The following is an 18,870-nucleotide window of genomic DNA, read 5'->3' on the forward strand; positions in this document are numbered from 1 at the left end:
GAGGATCACGTGGCATGTAGCTTGCCACAAGCTGAGACTGACTATCCAACTCTCTGTCACCATTCGTAATATCCGAGGGAAGGGGTTTCATAATGCGTCAGTCACCAGTCCACACATCCGTCACCATACACACACAGCATAATATGCTACACTAGCGCATCGCCGAGCCGCCATGCGGGCTTTTTATAGCGATGCGCTTCCGGGACCTTCCAGTAGCTTGGGAAGGACCAATCAGATCCGACGTAGGACCTGAGCATGTGACCCCTGCTCTCCAGTGAGAGGTCAAATTGCGGGCATGCCCAGTAGCACGGCATGAGGACTTAGCCGCAGGAGCAGTTCCCTGCACAGCAGGTTGCGCTGCTATTGCTGCACCAGAGGTGGCAGCAACATCCAGGCTGTCAGAGCGAGTCTGAGCAGCAAGCCTTACTCGCCGTGTTTGCTGAGCAACACCCGGAGCGGTTGAGGAAGAATGGGAGACCGCAGGATGTCTGGCTCTGGACTCCCGCTGTGCAGTGCCAGGAATCCGACGCCTAACACTATGTAATTTAATATTATGTGTTACGGTTAAGATGCATTGATCTCATAAATCTGCTTGTGTTCTTTGTCATTTATAAAAATTAGATGAAGGGGTGAAGATTTCCCACCATAGAAAATGATTCTCGGATCATAGAAGAACTTCACATACAACATGAAATCCTACCCTGCTTCTTCTGAGTATTTGTGGGCAAATGACAGTATGTCAGAGGCTCGACCACTTCCATCACAGATAACAACAGGGATAGGTGGCTCTTCACGCAGGCATTCAAGGACAATGGAGATGACGTTGGGACCCCCTTCAACGATGAGTGCGACCACTGGCACACCTTGTCCTAGCCCTAAAACATAAACAACAAAAACACTCAAGTGTCAATTAAATGTAGATGGCAATAAACATGAAACTTGTGATTTTTATGATTCCATGCACTACTTAAATGAAATTCATACATGTGGAGTGGTCACACTGGTGCAGGAGATGACAGCTGAGCATCCCTTTGCTGTCCCTGCCTCCTATTTATTCCCAGGCATAGGATGACAAAGGGAAACCCATGTGTCACATTATTATATCCTAGAAAGTCAAAGTTAATAGGAGATTAATTGGAGATGGAAATCCATACATACTGGAATGCAAAAGCATTCTAATCTCTAGGCAAATCTTGATGACATGGAAAATGAAAAAGGGTCATCTGATATTAGTAACAGCACCACACCTGGTAATGGGTTGTGTCTGGTATTAAAGCTCAGCTCTATTCAAGTAAATGTATACTTTTGTTTCTAGTTAGACCAAATTTTGATTGTTAAACTCTTGTCATAAAAAATTATACCTAAATTGGCATTAGGTGAGCATTAGTTACAATTATTACAATTAAACGAGAAGATTTGGAAGTGACATCACATCTTACTGCCATGCACCTTGGTGAAATCACTGCTTTTCTTTTTTTGATGCTTTCCTATATCCTAATGCTCTATTTCTATACCATACACATGGGAGTAAATGTACTTATGGTTTATTCACGAGCTGCAACACATAATGATGGTGATTCATATACATTGATGTTCTAATTGTTGGAATGGAAAAGGTAAACTTAAAGGGAACCTGTCATGTCAAACACATATGTTGTTAGCCTGTAGGTTAATAGTGTAATAGTGTTCTGAAGCTGATCAGCGCCTGTACTGAAAGCCCGGCTGCCGGGAAGACATGACCTTTATTCCTACTGGTAGCCTCTGGCTTTCAGTCATAGAGGCACAGCTTCAGTCACTGTTCAGTGCATAGTGAGTGGCGGCTGTAACCGCACTCCTAGCGCTGACTGACAGCCGGCTCAGCAGTACATCAGTACAAAGCTGGCTGTCAGTCAGTGCCTCGTTATGGTTACAGCTGTCACTCTTTATGTACTGAGCAATGACTGAAGCTGCACCAGCCGGACCTCTATAAATGAAAGCCGGAGGCTGCAGGGAGGAATAAAGTTAATTTCCTCCCGGCAGCAGGACTTTCAGTGCGGAGGCTATACAGCTTTAGAATGCTATAAACCTGTAGTCTATCTCCATATCCACAGGCTGATAGTGCTTTCTGACATGACAGGTTCCCTTTAAGCAAACATCATTGCCGGAAGGATTTGCATGGCAGAGTAGTGGTAGAAATACACAATGGATAAAGAATGAAGGCAGTGAGAAATACAACCTGACTAGACTTACTCGTATTGATTTTCTGAAGTGATATGTGCTTTTCTAACTGCCGTCTTAATTTCACCTCTGCTCCGTATTTTCCAAGTGTTCCATTATCCGCTAATATGAAGTGTGTGTGAGTGTTATTCAGCACAGATAGTTTACTCAGAGGATTGGACATTGTTTGATAAGGTTTTGTTACCTGATAATAAAATGAAATGAATATTACTTTTTTATTAGATTACTATAATGTTGTGTTATATAATTAATGCAATCTTTACAATCATTACAAGACAATCGCAGTCACTTAATTTAGAATAATATTTATTTAAGTACTTATTTAATGAATACAAATACAATAAACCTACTGGATTAAACTGTATGATCTCATGACCTGTTAAAATTTCTATTAAACCTTTCAGAACAAGTCATCAGTTCACAGTACATAGTATTATAAGTAGGAGAGAGAGGACTGGGAGCTTGCATCGTATCCAAATGGAAGCCGCTCTGGGCTGGGTCCAATCTTGCACAGGTGGGTGCATGTTTCGCTGGTGAGCACAGCATGAATCCACAAAAAAGAAGAAAAAAAATCGGCACACCAACCGACTCGTTTCTGGTGCGGTAGAAGCCTTAGTCTAAGGGTGCTTCTAGCGCACCAGAAACGCGTCAGATGTTCTCTACATTTTAATATGGCATATTAGCCAAATAAAGTTTTTCATTTTTTTATGGGTTGGTGTGCTGATTTTTTTCTTCTTTTTTGAGTATTATAAGTACTATAAAATATTAAAACTAATAACCCATTGCTATATGTTCACAATGTAGCTACTATAACATAATCTCATCAATCTTACATCTTTTCCTATAAGATCCTCCTTGTTCTCCACAATACCCCAAGGAGCAATTCCTATGGCACATATTCTTCCTCTGGACTTGGAAGAGTGGTCTTTCAAGGCATCACCCACATGACGAATTACTCCTGCAAAAGATCAAGTTAGCCAGCTGCATTGGCTAAAAATGAATGCTGCAATATTACAGAGTGCAGAGGATTGCATCAGCAAGAGAAGGCTCATATGGCCTCAGGCGTGGATGGGTGGGCTTTCCCATAATGCCTTGCAGCTATCACATCACGCTGTATAGCAGAGCCAACCAGGGGGGCTATTATAGCATGTCTATAAGCCAGGAAAGGGAATGCATCAACCATTTTATAGTGAATCTGGATAGCTAGAAAACATCACAGCTAACAGCTTAGCCATAGAAATAAGAAGAGACAGAAAATTCTTAAAACACCCCAGCAAAAATGTATCTTTTTGCCGCAATTTTAGAAAATTGCAGGAAAAATGTTGCAGTTCCAATGCAATTGTATAAAAAAAAGTGATTCCTCAGTGTGTGAATGCAGCCTAACAATCATTTATGTGACAGCTCAGCGGTGAGGAAGATTAGTGTGCAAAGAATAGAATGTCATTCATGTTTTTCAGGGCAATTGGAGGCTTTGAACTACTTTCAGTCTGTTGCAAATCAATTCACTTTGAAATACATTTCCTGTTAAAATTCAGCAAATTTGAAAAGATTTGCTCTTTTCGAAAAGAAACACTATTAAAACAAGAATGAAGAGTTTAAAGTCTATTAATTATATATTTTGTATTCCACATCATGTCACATACTTTACATCAAATCCTCCTTACTTCACGCTGAAGTTAACATGACATAACTGTGCAAGTAGCCTCTTCGAGAGGAAAAATAAAGGAGCTCTTGTGCCACCTTTTCTATTTCTAATCCTAAAAGTCAATATTGACCCCTCATTGGGCCTTGCCATATGATTTAGGATTAGAAAACAAGACAGAATCTATTTTTGCTGACTCGCCTTTCGGGGGGTTTTACCCTTCATCAGTGCAAAGCAGTGGAGCTGATTTGCAGGTTGAGAGACCTTTAACAGGTGTTCGCAGGGGAATGAAACAAAACTAATTAATTTAGGATTTTATTATTTTTCTTTTAACATCAAAAGTATCAAGCATCATTCAACTGCCCAATCTTGATATATGCCATCATGAGATAGTTGGGAAGCCCACATACACTTTAAATGGTCAGCAAATGCTAATTAAAGAGGCATATTTGGAAAACATTAATCTAATGTGTATTGCGAGCTTTTAGTCTTGGAGTATATAAAAAATGAGAACTACTTCCAAACAAGTATTGAGATGACCGGAAAATTAGAAGAAAAATGTGAGTAAAGCTTTTATTACACTCAATGTCCAATGACAGGTCACATTCCAAGGAAATTTACACTAAGCATTTTTATGTCAATGAACATTGCTTTCATATTGATAGTAATTTATCATAGCTCTTACCTGTACTGACGCCCCCAGTGAATATCCAGGCCCCAGTGGTCATGGCAGCTTTGATTAACCCTTTCCCAAATACTTGTTTTAGCTTTGGCTGCATTTCAAAGTTCTGCAGTCCACCATGTACAGAGATTAGAAGTTTAGGAAGTTCTAGCTGCCACTCTTTTACCATGAGGTGAAGCAGAGAATCAGGTTTTGTATCGTAAGAAACCCGGATGTACTATAAGAAGACAATTATAGCAAAAAATACAAGATTAGGGTAAAATATAAAACATTCACTTTCCATTACAAGATATACTAGTGATTCCTTGATTTTGAAATCAGTCTTCATAAGCAGTGTCAATATTACCCTTCTTTCGTAAACTTTGTGTAAACTTTGTTTTACTCTGTGTTTAGGACAATGCAAAAGAATCACATTGTTTAAAACAGACCTGTCATCATGTTAATGCTGACTGAACCACGGACGGCATGAATCAGAGCCTGGCTGCGCAATTACAGTCAGATATGTTTTACTTTGCACGCAGCTTTACAGTATAATAATAATTTGTAAGGCCAGCAGGGGATTACGTGTCTCAGGGGACTAGTTTGGGAGATACTCCTCAGTCAAAGGGATCAGGGCAGTGAAAAGCCGACTAGGGACTGCAATGAACTAGTCATCTAAGGGCTCGCTCACAGGGGTGTATAACTTGTACGAGTGCTATGTGATGTTTTATTGGACAGTACTCAGACCAATGTTATACTATAGAGCAGTGCAGATCTGCGTTTTTTTTCTCATGCCGATTTGTCATGAAAAAAAGATCACACAATGGGCAATTGGCTTCACCAATCAAATCATGCGTACCTAGTAAAACGTATGGATGCGTGTAAAACATCTTCCGAGTGCAGTACGATATTCGAGGACTAAGACAATGGAGAAGAAGGAGAAATTAAGTTCTCCATCTTCCCCACACCTGTGCTGAGATGTTCTCATGCAAGAGAATCGGATTACGGTAAGGTGAAACTCAGATTTCATTAGCATAAACGGCCCAATTCCCTCACATGAGTTAATCAATGCATGTGTGACCCCGGCCTCATGTTACTTCTTTCTTCTGCTGGGCAATATTATATACAGTACTTTTGTCTGAGGTCTAGTGCCATTCTCTTGTGCTCACATAATTTTCAGTGCCCAGTAGTACCACACACAATGCCACAGTCTACTGAAAACCTTCTCAGTACCTTATACATTGTATCCTAATTCCAGAAAGAATTGAAACTGCATACCATATAATAAACAGTATGATAAAGAAACTCTACCACAGTATCGCTTTTTATTACACTTTGTTGTACAATGAACTTCAAATAATTATTATAATCCCAATAGCATCTTACTAAGTAAGAGGATGGGATGCAGGAACATTTTAATCACTAGTATCTAATGTCTACAGAATGAGAAGGGTGTGCACTACAAATATGCAGGGATCAGCTCTCCAAATACTTAGCAAGCAATAGGAATAGTAAATGACCAAGAGGAGTACAAAATATGGTGAGGATCAGTAGTAAAGTATACATTTTTGTTAAGAGATTGGACACCAGATAAAGAACATGATTCTAAACATTTAATATGATACTAAGATCCTAATATGACACCCTACTGCTATGCCAAGTGCAAGTGGAAAATAACTACTACTACTACTAATAATAATAATAGAAAGTGGTGATTTTCCCCTTGCCATAGCAGTAGGGTTTTTTCTTATCTTATCATGGACACATATAAGCTTAAGTATCTTTTTAAATGTTTTTAATCATGTTCTCTTAATAAAAATGTGCACTTTATTGAAGATCCTCACCATATTTTATAATTTTCTTGGGCTTTTACTGTTGGTATCTAGTATCTGTTCCTTGCGGAACACAAGAAATACATTGGGGGAAAGTATCACCAGTTAGGACTTTTAGGGTTCCTCTTTCAGAATAGACTTAGATTAATTGATTCAACTCCTACAGTTTTCTCTTGTGCTAGTCTTGATACATCTCACTCAGTGTGTATGTTGCTTGTGTTTAATATGTACATTGTGTCTGATATCTGTTGTATGTGTGTAATATGTTTCTTGTAAGCACATTGTGGTGGTATATGCGTGTAATCCATTAGTTGTATACTGTATGTTTGTGTAAAACCACTGTTGTTAAGATTCTGTGCACACCGCCACTTTCTATACTGCAATATTATTCTTCTATGTCGTGGAATTGCTACACTGGTGCTTTAAGGTTTGTGAATCCTTCAGAATTTCAATAGTTCCGCATTAATTTGACCCAAAACTACAGCAGATTTCAATCCAAGTCCTAAAAGTAGATAAAGAGAACCACATCAAACAAATGAGCAAAAATATTCGACTTAGTCATTGTTTTTTTTTTTTTTTTTTAAGACAATGATACAATATCACATTTCTTTAAGTGGGAAAAGTATGTGAACCTTTAGGATTAGCAGATAATTTGAAGGTTAAATTAGAGTATGGTGTTTTTTATGACAATCAGGTGTGAGTGGGCGATCTGTTTAATGTAAAGAACAAGGTTATATCTTGTCAAGGTCAGATCTTTACAACAGATGTTTTTGGAAGAATATCATGCTACAAACAAAGGAGATTTTGGAGGACCTCAGAAGAAGAATTGTTTATGCTCATCATGCTGTAAAAGGTTACAAAACCATTTCTAAAGAGTTTGGACTTTAACGATCCACAGTCAGACAGATTGTATGCAAATGAAAGAAATGCAAGATCATTATTACCCTTGCCAGAAGAAGTCATCCAACAAAAGATTACTCTAAGAGGAAAGGCGTATAATTGTCCACAAGGTCACAAATGATCCCAAAGTAACCTCTAAGCAACTAAAGGCCTCTTACATTAGCTGATGTTAATGTTCATGAGTCTACAATCAGGAGGACATTGAAATACAATCACATGCACGGCAGGTTTGCAATGAGGAAGTCAATGCTCTTCAAAAAGAACATTGCTGCCCATCTGTAGTTTGCTAAAGATCATCAGGACAAGCCATAAGGCTTTTAGGAAATTGTTTTGTGGACAGATGACACCAAAATAGGGCTTTAAGTATAATATTTTTTACTCATTTATTTGCTTTGATTCTTGTTATCCAGATGTAGGACTTGAGCAAAAATCTGAAGTAGTTTTAGGTCGAATTTATGCAAAAAAATGGAAAATTCACAGACTTTTAAGTATCACTGTATTTGAGCTATTGTAAAAAATGGCCGCAGTAGATTATAATGTTTGCGTAGCTTACATTTCTCGAAATTCAAAGCAAATTCTCTTATAACATTTGCCTAGTCCTACTTACCATGGCTTTATTTGAATGTCCTCCTCCCTGAAATTCCAGTATTCCAAATGCATCTGTGGGATTTAACTGTGTGTGTTTACCTATGGACCATTTTTCAGGCACGGCTTCCAGTTGCTTGTTTTCTTCTCCGGTCTTGTTAGCTATTGCATTCTGAGGCGCTGGGACATGCTGAGTAATGAGCTGACCACAGCAACATCTGAAAGCAGTGCACCAGCGATTTAGAACCGATTCATCACTTGGATTCAGTTTATACGATACATTACGTTTCTACATGGGTTTGATTATAGCAGGGATAGTGAAAAGACTGGTTAAGATCTGAGATTCAGCTTTTAGCGATTACATTTGGATCAACTACATGAGCATATGAGAAATTATATCCGAGCACATTTGCTCATCATTGCAAAGCATAAAATCAAGGAATGGGTAGATGACTTAATACATTGGATGATTTAAAAAAAAAAAAAGCAACTAAAAAATATAGTTATTTAATAACTTGAACATTTATATTAGTTCTAGAAAGATTAAAATAAAGTACCTGTTGCTGTCTTTGCTGTTGGCAACTATGTAGATGCATTCTCTTTTGAAAAATGTCTTTTCTATCCAAGCCTTTTGACCCTATAAAATAAGGAAACACAAACAGTTCATGTTGTGTGAGTGTAACTTATGCCCTATTTCTTGGTAAACAATGCAAGGCAATATGTGATATAGACAGCGGGGAGAGGGAAAGTTTTGGAGGAAGTCAGTTGGTATCAATGATATTGATTCTTCTGGTAAGTAAACCTGGCAGAGCACTGTACTGTCCTCTGAAGCCTGATCATACAAGCTAATGGTGGAAATCTTTAAAGGGTGTCTGTCACCCCCAAAATGCAAATTCAATTACTTAAACATATATATATATACAGGGGATTTAACCCGAATAAAAATCATACCAGTAATATACATTTACTTTTAATCAATATGCAAATTAGGGCCCTTAGGTGATCACTTGGCATAGCCAATGGCTCTTGTACTGTTACACCCACTGATTTGCATATCCAGCAAGGTCTATGATCTTGATTAACAGAGTCTGGATTTCTCACAGTGTCCATTTCCTAAACTCAAATCTTTGTTCCTGCATGTGTGAACTGACACTGAAGGAAGCTCACAGTGTCAGAGCGGGCGAGCGTTCACTGTGGGTATGAGCTCGCTCTGATCTCTGACTCCTGACAGTCTGTGGCCGCTTCAAACAGGAGCAATAGAACAGAGCATGCCTGTACCCACACTGAGTGCGTGCCAACCCTCACAAAGTGAGCACGCTGCCTTGTTCCTCCAGTGTCAGTGCGCTTACTCAAGTACATGGATTAGAGTTTAGGAAGCAGTCACTGTGAGAAAGCCAGGGCTATGAATCAAGATCAGAGACAGTGCTTGATATACAAATCAAAGGGTGTAACAGTGCACCAAGCCACTGAGTATACCAAGCATTCACCAAAGTGCCTTCATTTGCATATGAATTACAAACAAATGTATTTATCTGTAACTACAACTTTAAAATTGTATTACTACTGTGATTTTTATAGAGGCTGAATCCCCTAAATAAATGTTTTAGTAGCTCAATTTGCATTGTGGGGGCGACACTGTCTTTAGAGAAACTGAAAATTGTGTTATGCCTAGTATAAAGTCATATATGTTACATCATTCTCCTTTAAACCACTGTTTCATGCACTGGCTTCAATGCATAGTCCATTATGTTCTTCCAGAGCATGTATGGCCATAATTCAAATTACAGGGGTTGTCTGGTCTAAACTAATAAGTTTGCAGTCACGCTGTGTGACTGCAGACTTATGGATCCCACCGGTGCGCACACTGTGTGCTGCAAGGATTCGCTGGTTTCTGAGCTGAGATCACCAGGTACGTATGCGTTATGCATAATTCCTGCCAGAACCCAACTAGTGGACGCGGCCTCGCTTCAGACACTTGCATTGAGCAAAGCTGTGCCCACTAGACGGCCACACTCACTGGACGTGGTGCGGCTTCACTCTTTACAAGTGTATGGAGCAAGGCCGCACCCACTGACTGACAGCCTGCTCTCCGCTGTCTAATTGGGGAAAGCAACATGACACCAGTAGTCCCGTCCTGTCATCAGGAAAAGAAACTGCTGATCTGTTGACAGGGAGCAGCTGGATCTCCGGCAGGAGCGGTCAATGACTGGTGCCGGGTACAGTAGACAGGTAGTTGTCTCTGTTAGCAACTACATGCCTTTTTTTATGTCCCAGATATCCCCTTTAAAGGGTATGCGTCGAATCAGGAAAAAACTTGTTTTTGTGTACTTGAAAGAGCACCACATCTATCTACAGGTTTTGTCTGGTATTGCTGCTCTGCTCTATTCAAGTAGGAGCTGCAGCATCAAACACAGACCATGGATTGGAATAGTGCTTTTTCTTGGAGAAAAAAAAATAACCAGCTCTGAAAAAGATAGGCATAAATGATGTTTTCACCACATAGACATTTGTGAATAAATTATGTAATATTAGTATTTAGTAAGATATTAAATAATTGGCTCATGATTTATTCCTTCCAAGGACCTTACAAAGGGCTAGGGGACATTCATTATGTGAGGAGGACAAACAATTCTGGGATCTAAAGAATAAAGGGTTCTTTCCAGTTAGAGTAGTCAGACTTTGCCATTACTACCTCTTGTGGTAGGGCATTCCAGATAATATATCAGCATTTAAAAAGGGTTGGATGTTTTTCTCATAGAAAATAGTAGTGTGAGTTATAAATATAATCTAGCAAGGGATAATGTGTAATTGATTGAGAAAAATTGAATTTAATTGGCTATATGTGTTTTTTTTTCCAGTCTTTATAATCTTAAATATTACATTGGAAACAATGCACATAAATGAGATTTGTGACTCATTCGATCTTTTCTGTGCAAGGTCACGTTGACTCAGCAGTAAACCTCCTTTTTCTTCAGATTTGCCGTGCTAAAGAAATCCATAACTCCTTGTGTTACCAGTGCTAGAAACACACTCGGCTTTTGAAGTTTCACTGTCCTTGTCTACTTAATCCTCTTACTGACAAGCTTGATTATAATCCAGTTCATATACTCTAGCAGAGAAAAAAAATGTACATTATTAGGAAGCAAAATTCTCCAAGAGATTTTTTAAATTTTAAAACTTCCATAATAATTAAAACTATTTTTCAGAAAGTTTTTCTAGTCTAAAAATTGAAGTAAAAATCTAAAATAGCTGAGGTATGGAATCTACGAAGATCATGACAGATTAAGCGATAATGGTCAGTCTGATGGCCGGAAAAGCTATTTTGCCTACAGAGAAAAACAGATATTAGCAGTCATGTCTGTAGCAAATGTTCTGTTAATTCCTCAGTGATCCTGTCTATCCCAACTAATCATATTGGTCCATGAGAAATCGCTGTGCCTTTTAATGCACAATGTATGAATTGCTGACTCTGAGAAACACCAAAGACTTACTGAATGTTACAGTGCTAGAATGCTCATGGGCTTAATGCTGCCATCCCGGTATTCACTGGTTTCCTACATCCATATTAGATATTATACATATTATATTAGATATTACATATTCTTATTAGATATTATAGATATTATACACCAAGGACATTAGGATGTGACGTTGCTAAAAGTTTCCCAAGTATACCATCTTTCTCCAGTGTATAAATCATACATCTATACCTAGAGCATGTATAGAGTTAATAAATATGGAAAAATTCCTACTTTTGGTGCATCAGATATTTCTAGCTCTAAAAGCAATATATGTGCCCTATCTATATAGACACATATTATTTATTGTACTCACTTATATTGCGCTCTACAGACATCATCATCACTGTCTCCATTTGGGCTCACAATCTACATTCTCTATCAGTATGTCTTTGGAATGTGGGAGGAAACTGCAGTACCTGGAGGAAACCCACGCAAACACGGGGAGAACATACAGACTCCTTGCAGATGGTGTCTTTGCTGGGATTTGAACCCAGGACCCCAGAGCACCAAAGCAACAGTGCTACCCACTGAGCCGCCATGCTGCTCTATATTAGGTGGACCATATCATACATGTGATGCATATATATTTATATCTATGTGTCTATCTATCTAGTAACATATCCCACGGGTATCATATGCACAGTTAACATTTACTTACACCAATTAATATTTAATATCATCTATATATGGGAGTATATACCTGTTTACTGGATGTCTGGATGACTTCAGAGGGATGGTATCCGTGTATGTGTATATTTATATACATATATATTTGATAGTATAGCTATATATTAGTGGCATACTTGACTTTGTCTCTGTTTTCCCAATTTCTGAGGGATATATCAGTATTCTTTATAGGTGATCTAATGATTTGCTATGATATTAATTACACAGGTCAACGAAAAAAATTTTTTTTTCTGGTGTCCAAAATATTTTAATGAATTTGGGGTATTTTTGGGGTGCTGATTCTGAATATGTCATCAGTTTTGCCAGATTGGCTCAAGTTTTTGAGATTTTTGGTATCTTATTTATAGCACTTGTTGGTAAATGCGACGCATCATCTCATTAATTTCTTTGGATTAGTACTTGAACTGAGCAGTTCTCAATATAGTTTTGTGTTAATTAGTGTTCTAAAAGTTTGTTCATAGCTTGATTTTTGCACTAACTTTATGTTGTTGTCTGTTTTCCAGTGAAAAGCATGAACTCATCATGAAGAAGTTGTCTTAACAATCCAGACTCATTCTGTTACATTTGTGGTGAATATACACTGCCAAAACATAGAAGAAACATAACACACTTCGTAAAAAAAGTGTATTTTGCCTATTTTGGGGTTATGCTTGGGGACCAAGACAAGTTTTGGGCACCACACATAGTGTGCAAAGCATGTATCGAATTATTACGAAAATGGAGCAAAGGACAAAGAAAAAGCTTCAAATTTGGTGTTCCAATGGTGTGGAGAGAGCCAAAAAATCATCATGATGACTGTTATTTCTGTGCAGTGCAAGTGCAAGGATTCAATAAGCATAAGAAACGAAAATGGGAGTAACATGGAATCTGCAAGAAGGCCTGTCCCTCATTGTGAAGATGTGCCTGTACCTGTGTTTACCATAAATAACAGTCATCATGATGATTTTTTGGCTCTCTCCACACCATTGGAACACCAAATTTGAAGCTTTTTCTTTGTCCTTTGCTCCATTTTCGTAATAATTCGATACATGCTTTGCACACTATGTGTGGTGCCCAAAACTTGTCTTGGTCCCCAAGCATAACCCCAAAATAGGCAAAATACACTTTTTTTACGAAGTCTGTTATGTTTCTTCTATGTTTTGGCAGTGTGTATTCACCACAAATGTAACAGAATGAGTCTGGATCGTTAAGACAACTTCTTCTTGATGAGTTCATGCTTTTCACTGGAAAACAGACAACAACATAAAGTTAGTGCAAAAATCAAGCTATGAACAAACTTTTAGAACACTAATTAACACAAAACTATATTGAGAACTGCTCAGTTCAAGTACTAATCCAAAGAAATTAATGAGATGATGCGTCGCATTTACCAACAAGTGCTATAAATAAGATACCAAAAATCTCAAAAACTTGAGCCAATCTGGCAAAACTGATGACATATTCAGAATCAGCACCCCAAAAATACCCTAAATTCGATGAAATATCTTTGGCACCAAAAATGCTGTTGACCAGTGTTATCGATCTGCTGAGTTTGTTATGTCTTAATTGTAAAGTGCTGTGAAATATGTTGGCACTATATAAAATAAAATTATTATATTATTTATTATGTATATTATGACGGTGATGGATATCGCCATTTTTTTTCTAGTTGTACCCAACATTAGCCTCACCTATGTTGTTTCGTTATATACATATGCTTTAAAAAATGTTTATGTATATTTGTATAAATAATGTTAAGGTATTTCCCTGAAAAAAGATGGTTACTATAGTGTGCTGAATATGTACATGTTCAGTATAGGTGCAAAGTATATGCAACTTATACAATAATGTCGAAGGTGAGCAAAAAGATTCACAGATGCTTCCGTCTGAAGATACTTACTCCTTAAAAGTAGAGTAATTCTCTAAAGCTAACACTACAACTGTCTTTCATGAGGTGGTAATAGTCCATAAGGCCAAAAAAGGTTTTAACGCCTCTGAATTTAGAGCTCACAGCAGTAACTAGACTTGAGGCAATGAATGTAGATGGCTTATTATGTTCTCCTTAACCAAAGAGGATAAGGCAGCATCTTCTAAGGCCTTTGGAGGAATAGAGGTTTAGACTCTGAGCTTTTATAACAGACGACGGGCATAAAATTATTCAGGCCACAAACTAAGGAAAGGCATGCTGTTTACTAATCCTATAAAAAAGAGCAATCATATGATTGTGCTTTTATGGGTCACGAGCACTCAATTGACTGACCGAAGGAAAGAGTGAATGACATAAAGTAAGTAGAACTGGGGGCATTCCAGTAGCTGGCTTGTAACAAGTGTCAGTAAGTCATTAGGGAACAAGATGAATGCAGTAGTTGTTATATTTATTGAAGACCAGAATAGGTAGACCAAAATTCTAGCAGAAAACTGGACTCCTGGGTTCAAATCCAACCAAGGAAAACATCTGCAAGGAGTCTGTATTTTCTCCCCATGTTTGAGTGGGTTTCCTCCGGGTACTCCGGATTCCTCCCACACTCCAAAGACATACTGATAGGGAATTTAAAGATTGTGAGCTCCATCGGGGACAATGATGATGTCTGTAAAGGGTTGTGAAATATGCTGGCCTATATAAGTGAACATAATTAATAAGTAAGCATAATATTCCTACTAAAAAAACTAAATTCCTAGTCACCTATCATACATTTATACAGTACATACTTGGTCTCTGGTTATTTGGAGTACTAAAGGCTAGGTTCACATTAACATAGTGCTCTCTGGAGAGCACAATATTGTGGTTTCCATTAGAATCCCTGAAAAACTGTATTCTAAACCCCAACGGAGCATTAACGGAGGAATTCACTTGAATGAAGTCGATGGGAGTCACAGGCCTCCATTATGGCAGATTTAGTCTTTTTCAGACATGGTCAAAAATGTGGCTAACACTTTTGTGCATGGCATAGAAAAATGAATTTTGACAGGATGGAGGACATACAGTGTCCATAGTGACGCCATCATTTTCATTCTAATGAACGGCTCCATTGAGTCTCATGTCAGAAACCACTACACAGTGCTCGCAGGATAGAACTATTAATGTGAACCTAGCCTAACGGCACAAACTTCTTTGTACTTGCCCTGTGTAATTATAGTAGTATTGTAGGTATATATGGCATGGGCGCAATTTATATTATTTGTCCAGGGAAGTTACTGCCAAGAAGAAATAACTGTGAACATCATATTTAAATAAGCACATAACCTACAATTCTGCTCATTACTGACGTAATGAATAAGTAAAAAAAAACAATGTTGAACCACAATAGTATTTTAATAAATATTTTACGAGTGCTCATTTATTACTTATAGTTAGTTGTATTAACCTATGTACAGTAATTATGCTCCATGCTCAATGCTAATTATTATACATAAGCATTTTTAATGATTATCATCATGACACCAGACACTGGTGAATGATGTCAGAATCCATGGTCATTACCTCAGAATTTTAGCATTACCTGCTTTTGCCCAAACATGGGGGCATTATTATTAGTACTAATAATAATAGTAAAAAATTACAACTTCTAATTTATACGGTGCCAACTAATCCAGTCATGTGAACCCATTTTCCACCAAAACATATTATTTTAATTAATCCACAATTTTAATTAGTGATCAAAAGTTCACCATGTCTATGATACTTTAAAAGAAAATTTGTTAAAGTTCCCAAAAGCATTCACAAGAATTTCAGTGAAATATTTGAATATATATATATATATATATATATATATATATATATATACATACAGATATAGATGCAAGGAATAATATGCCTGCATGAGCAAGCTTCAAAAGTGAACGCATGGATTTTACAAGGCTAGTTATGTGGCCACAAAGTCTATACTTCTCTTCCTACCTCAAGAGTCCTGGAGGGACAGGGTGCTGTGTCTTGCCTTGCTGGTTGCCTCTGGAAGTTGATGTGATTCCCTGATGAGAAGGGGTGCAGACACTTTAAGAAGAGAATCTCATATGATAAGCATGTGAGCAGCCTCTTTGTCCAAGCCAATCTCATGACTGCCTTTGAAGGTAATCCTTCACCAGTCCCATGATCCATCTCCCTGCCCAGAGGGTATTTTCATCTCATGGTGGAACAAGGCACAACAAATCTACTTTGATAATGCCCAAATCTCCAATTTGTTAAACCTTCTGTGTGACTATAGTAACTGGAAAAATGCCTACTTTGCAGAAGGAACACTGCAACTTCTAATCTGAAACTTTGCACCCTCCTGCTTAAATATTTCAACTATATTTGCATAATTGAGACAATTGGACATAATAGGCCCTTTCAGGGGTCCTCATTAATCTACCCATTATTTTAGCATTGAGAAAGGAGGTCACCCTGCATTAATTACAGCTAATCCTTTCTAAAAACTAATTTGAAACTTCAGCGAGATTTCAGCATGAAATACTCAAATTGTCCAACAAAAAAAACCTGGACTGTCCACTTCAGGCATGTCTTAAACCTGAGAATTTGCTTTCAACTATTAATAATCATAATGTTTTTTCTTTTAGTAAAAATAATATATTGGATGAAATTATCTAGTGGTTGAACCATATCCTTTTAAAAGGGTTACTTTTGCTGGATACGATTTCTCTATATAGTTAAAAGGTCCAAGTATAGATTAGTTCCTAACAATTGACCCTCACGTGTTCATGTGACTAGGGTTGGCAAATTAAATTACACCCTCCACAAAGGAAAAGACTAATGAATTCTTAGTATAGGGCTACATATTATGGTGATATACAGGTGCTTCTGACAAAATTAGAATATCATCAAAAAGTTAATTTATTTCAGTTCTTCAATACAAAAAGTGAAACTCATATATTATATAGAGTCATTACAAGCAGAGTGATCTATTTTAAATGTTTATTTCTGTTAATGTTGATTATGGCTTACAGCCAATGAAAACCTAAAAGTCATTATTTCAGTAATTAGTATAATTAACAAAAAACATCTGCAAAGGCTTCCTAGCATTTAAAAAGGTCCCTTACTCTGTATCATAGGCTCAACAATCATGGGGAAGACTTGACAGATGACACATTCCACAAGAAGAGTAAGCCACGAAAGGTCATTGCTAAAAAAGCTGGTTGTTCGTAGAGTACTGTATCCAAGCATATTAATGACTCTATATAATATATGAGTTTCACTTTTTGTATTGAAGAACTGAAATAATTTAACTTTTGACGATATTCTAATTTTGCAAGAAGCAAAAACAATGGCAGCCTATTGATCTACTACAGATTGGGCATCGTTTACCTAGATCTGCCTGTGTAAAGTGTGAAAGTGCCAAATGTGGGTCCAACAGACCTTACATTGGACATTATTATAAATTTGTATAATCAATATGTAATGCTAAAAGGTGTCATCTTGCAGAAAGTTAGCTAAGAGAGCAGCTACTTGGTCATTTTAATAAAAATAAAAATATTCCTGCAGATGAAAAAGATTGTGGAAGCTAATACAAAATAAGTCACATAGACAAATATGTGTGCCCTTAGTAGACAGCGTGAAGGAATGGCACAACTAAAGACAGATGGAGATGTCTCAAAATGGGATTTATTGATTGTATTTCATATCCATTGCTGTAAGTACAGTATTATGTTATGTTTTGGGTGACACACACTCCACAGGCCTTGATATAGTTGGATCGTGGTTGTTCCTGTTTGGGGTAAGCCCACCCCACACCCTGGTTCCCCTCGACCTACATGCAGTGAACTTAGCTTATATTTGCAAGGGAGGGTTTTTCATTCAAAACGCTACATAATACTGTACTTGCCACTGTGTAATAATTTAATATGAAATAAATTTAATAAATCTCTTTTGAAGCCTCACCACATTCGGTGTGCAGTTCCTTCACTGTCTACTATTTTTAGTCTACAGGAGCTCATGGGTTCACTCCAAAGGAACTAGCACCCATTTCAAGCTACGGTAATTTTGACTGATGTGCTACCTATCTATTGATTGCTACATATTTAAGCCCTTTCTGGTAGTTTTATCACAAATATTTTAAGTGATAGAAATGATCCTCATTGATGCCAAAATCTAAGATGGAAAGAGTTTATGTTCTCTGTGAAGATTGGTTCCACAAGGTTGATGATTCTCCAACATTCATGTTACTAAAACCTCATAAAGTTCCCAACATCTAAAAGTACATTTCTCACCACTTTATTAATGAGGACTTTATCTCAAACTGACAGGATAGGCTACATTCACAGGTTAGGCTACATTTCTAGGTTAGGCTACATTCATTTCATTGATCAATGCACAATCAGATCCATATCTCCGGTCTGTGAGACACAGAGCATGTCTAAAGGTACTGTCACACTTAGCGATGTACCAGCGATCCCGACCAGCGATATGACGCGGTCAGGATCGCTGGTACATCGCTAAGTGGTCGCTAGTGAGCTGCCACACAGGCAGATCTCACCAGCGACATCGCTGGGGACGGGGGTCGCTACTTACCTGTCACACAAGGCGATCCTGCGTCCTCCCGCCCGGCTCCGCGCTCGTCGCTCGTCTCTCCACAGGAAGCGCCGCAGGAAGCTGACGACGAGAAACAGTCCTGAACGTTCTCGCGCGATCAGCGATAACCAGCGGGGGAGCCGGTCGTAGGTAAGTATCAGACACAGCGATGTCGCTAGCAATATCGCTATAACGTCACTAGTTATAGCGATATTGCTAGCGATATCTCTTAGTGTGACAGGCCCTTTATTCTCATAGGGCAGCATGAAGGCTCAGTGGTTAGCACATTCGTTTTGTCAGGTGAAATGATCTTGTGTGCTGCACAAAAGATCATTGTTATCAAC

General features: G+C 38.0%; 1 protein-coding gene across 3 annotated transcripts in view; it reads right to left on the minus strand.

Moving 5' to 3' along the window:
* Positions 1–18,870, minus strand: part of TRPM1 (transient receptor potential cation channel subfamily M member 1) — a 337,343-nt gene that overhangs the window by 172,229 nt on the left and 146,244 nt on the right. The window contains exons 1-7 of one of the 3 annotated variants that reach the window (XM_073586897.1): positions 15,923–16,154; positions 8,395–8,474; positions 7,860–8,055; positions 4,545–4,758; positions 3,051–3,175; positions 2,230–2,401; positions 701–875 (exon numbers count right to left, since the gene is read on the minus strand). In XM_073586897.1, the coding sequence (XP_073442998.1) occupies positions 701–875; positions 2,230–2,401; positions 3,051–3,175; positions 4,545–4,758; positions 7,860–8,055; positions 8,395–8,474; positions 15,923–16,120 (1,160 nt within the window). In that variant the 5' untranslated portion in view covers positions 16,121–16,154. Of the gene's footprint in view, positions 1–696; positions 876–2,229; positions 2,402–3,050; positions 3,176–4,544; positions 4,759–7,859; positions 8,056–8,394; positions 8,475–15,922; positions 16,155–18,870 lie in introns of those variants that run through there. The other 2 variants (XM_073586899.1, XM_073586898.1) reach the window with 2 other exon arrangements.

The sequence above is a fragment of the Dendrobates tinctorius genome, unplaced genomic scaffold, assembly GCF_039654945.1.
Source record: "Dendrobates tinctorius isolate UK_male_01 unplaced genomic scaffold, ASM3965494v1 ptg000097l, whole genome shotgun sequence".
NCBI classification, from domain to species: domain Eukaryota; kingdom Metazoa; phylum Chordata; class Amphibia; order Anura; family Dendrobatidae; genus Dendrobates; species Dendrobates tinctorius.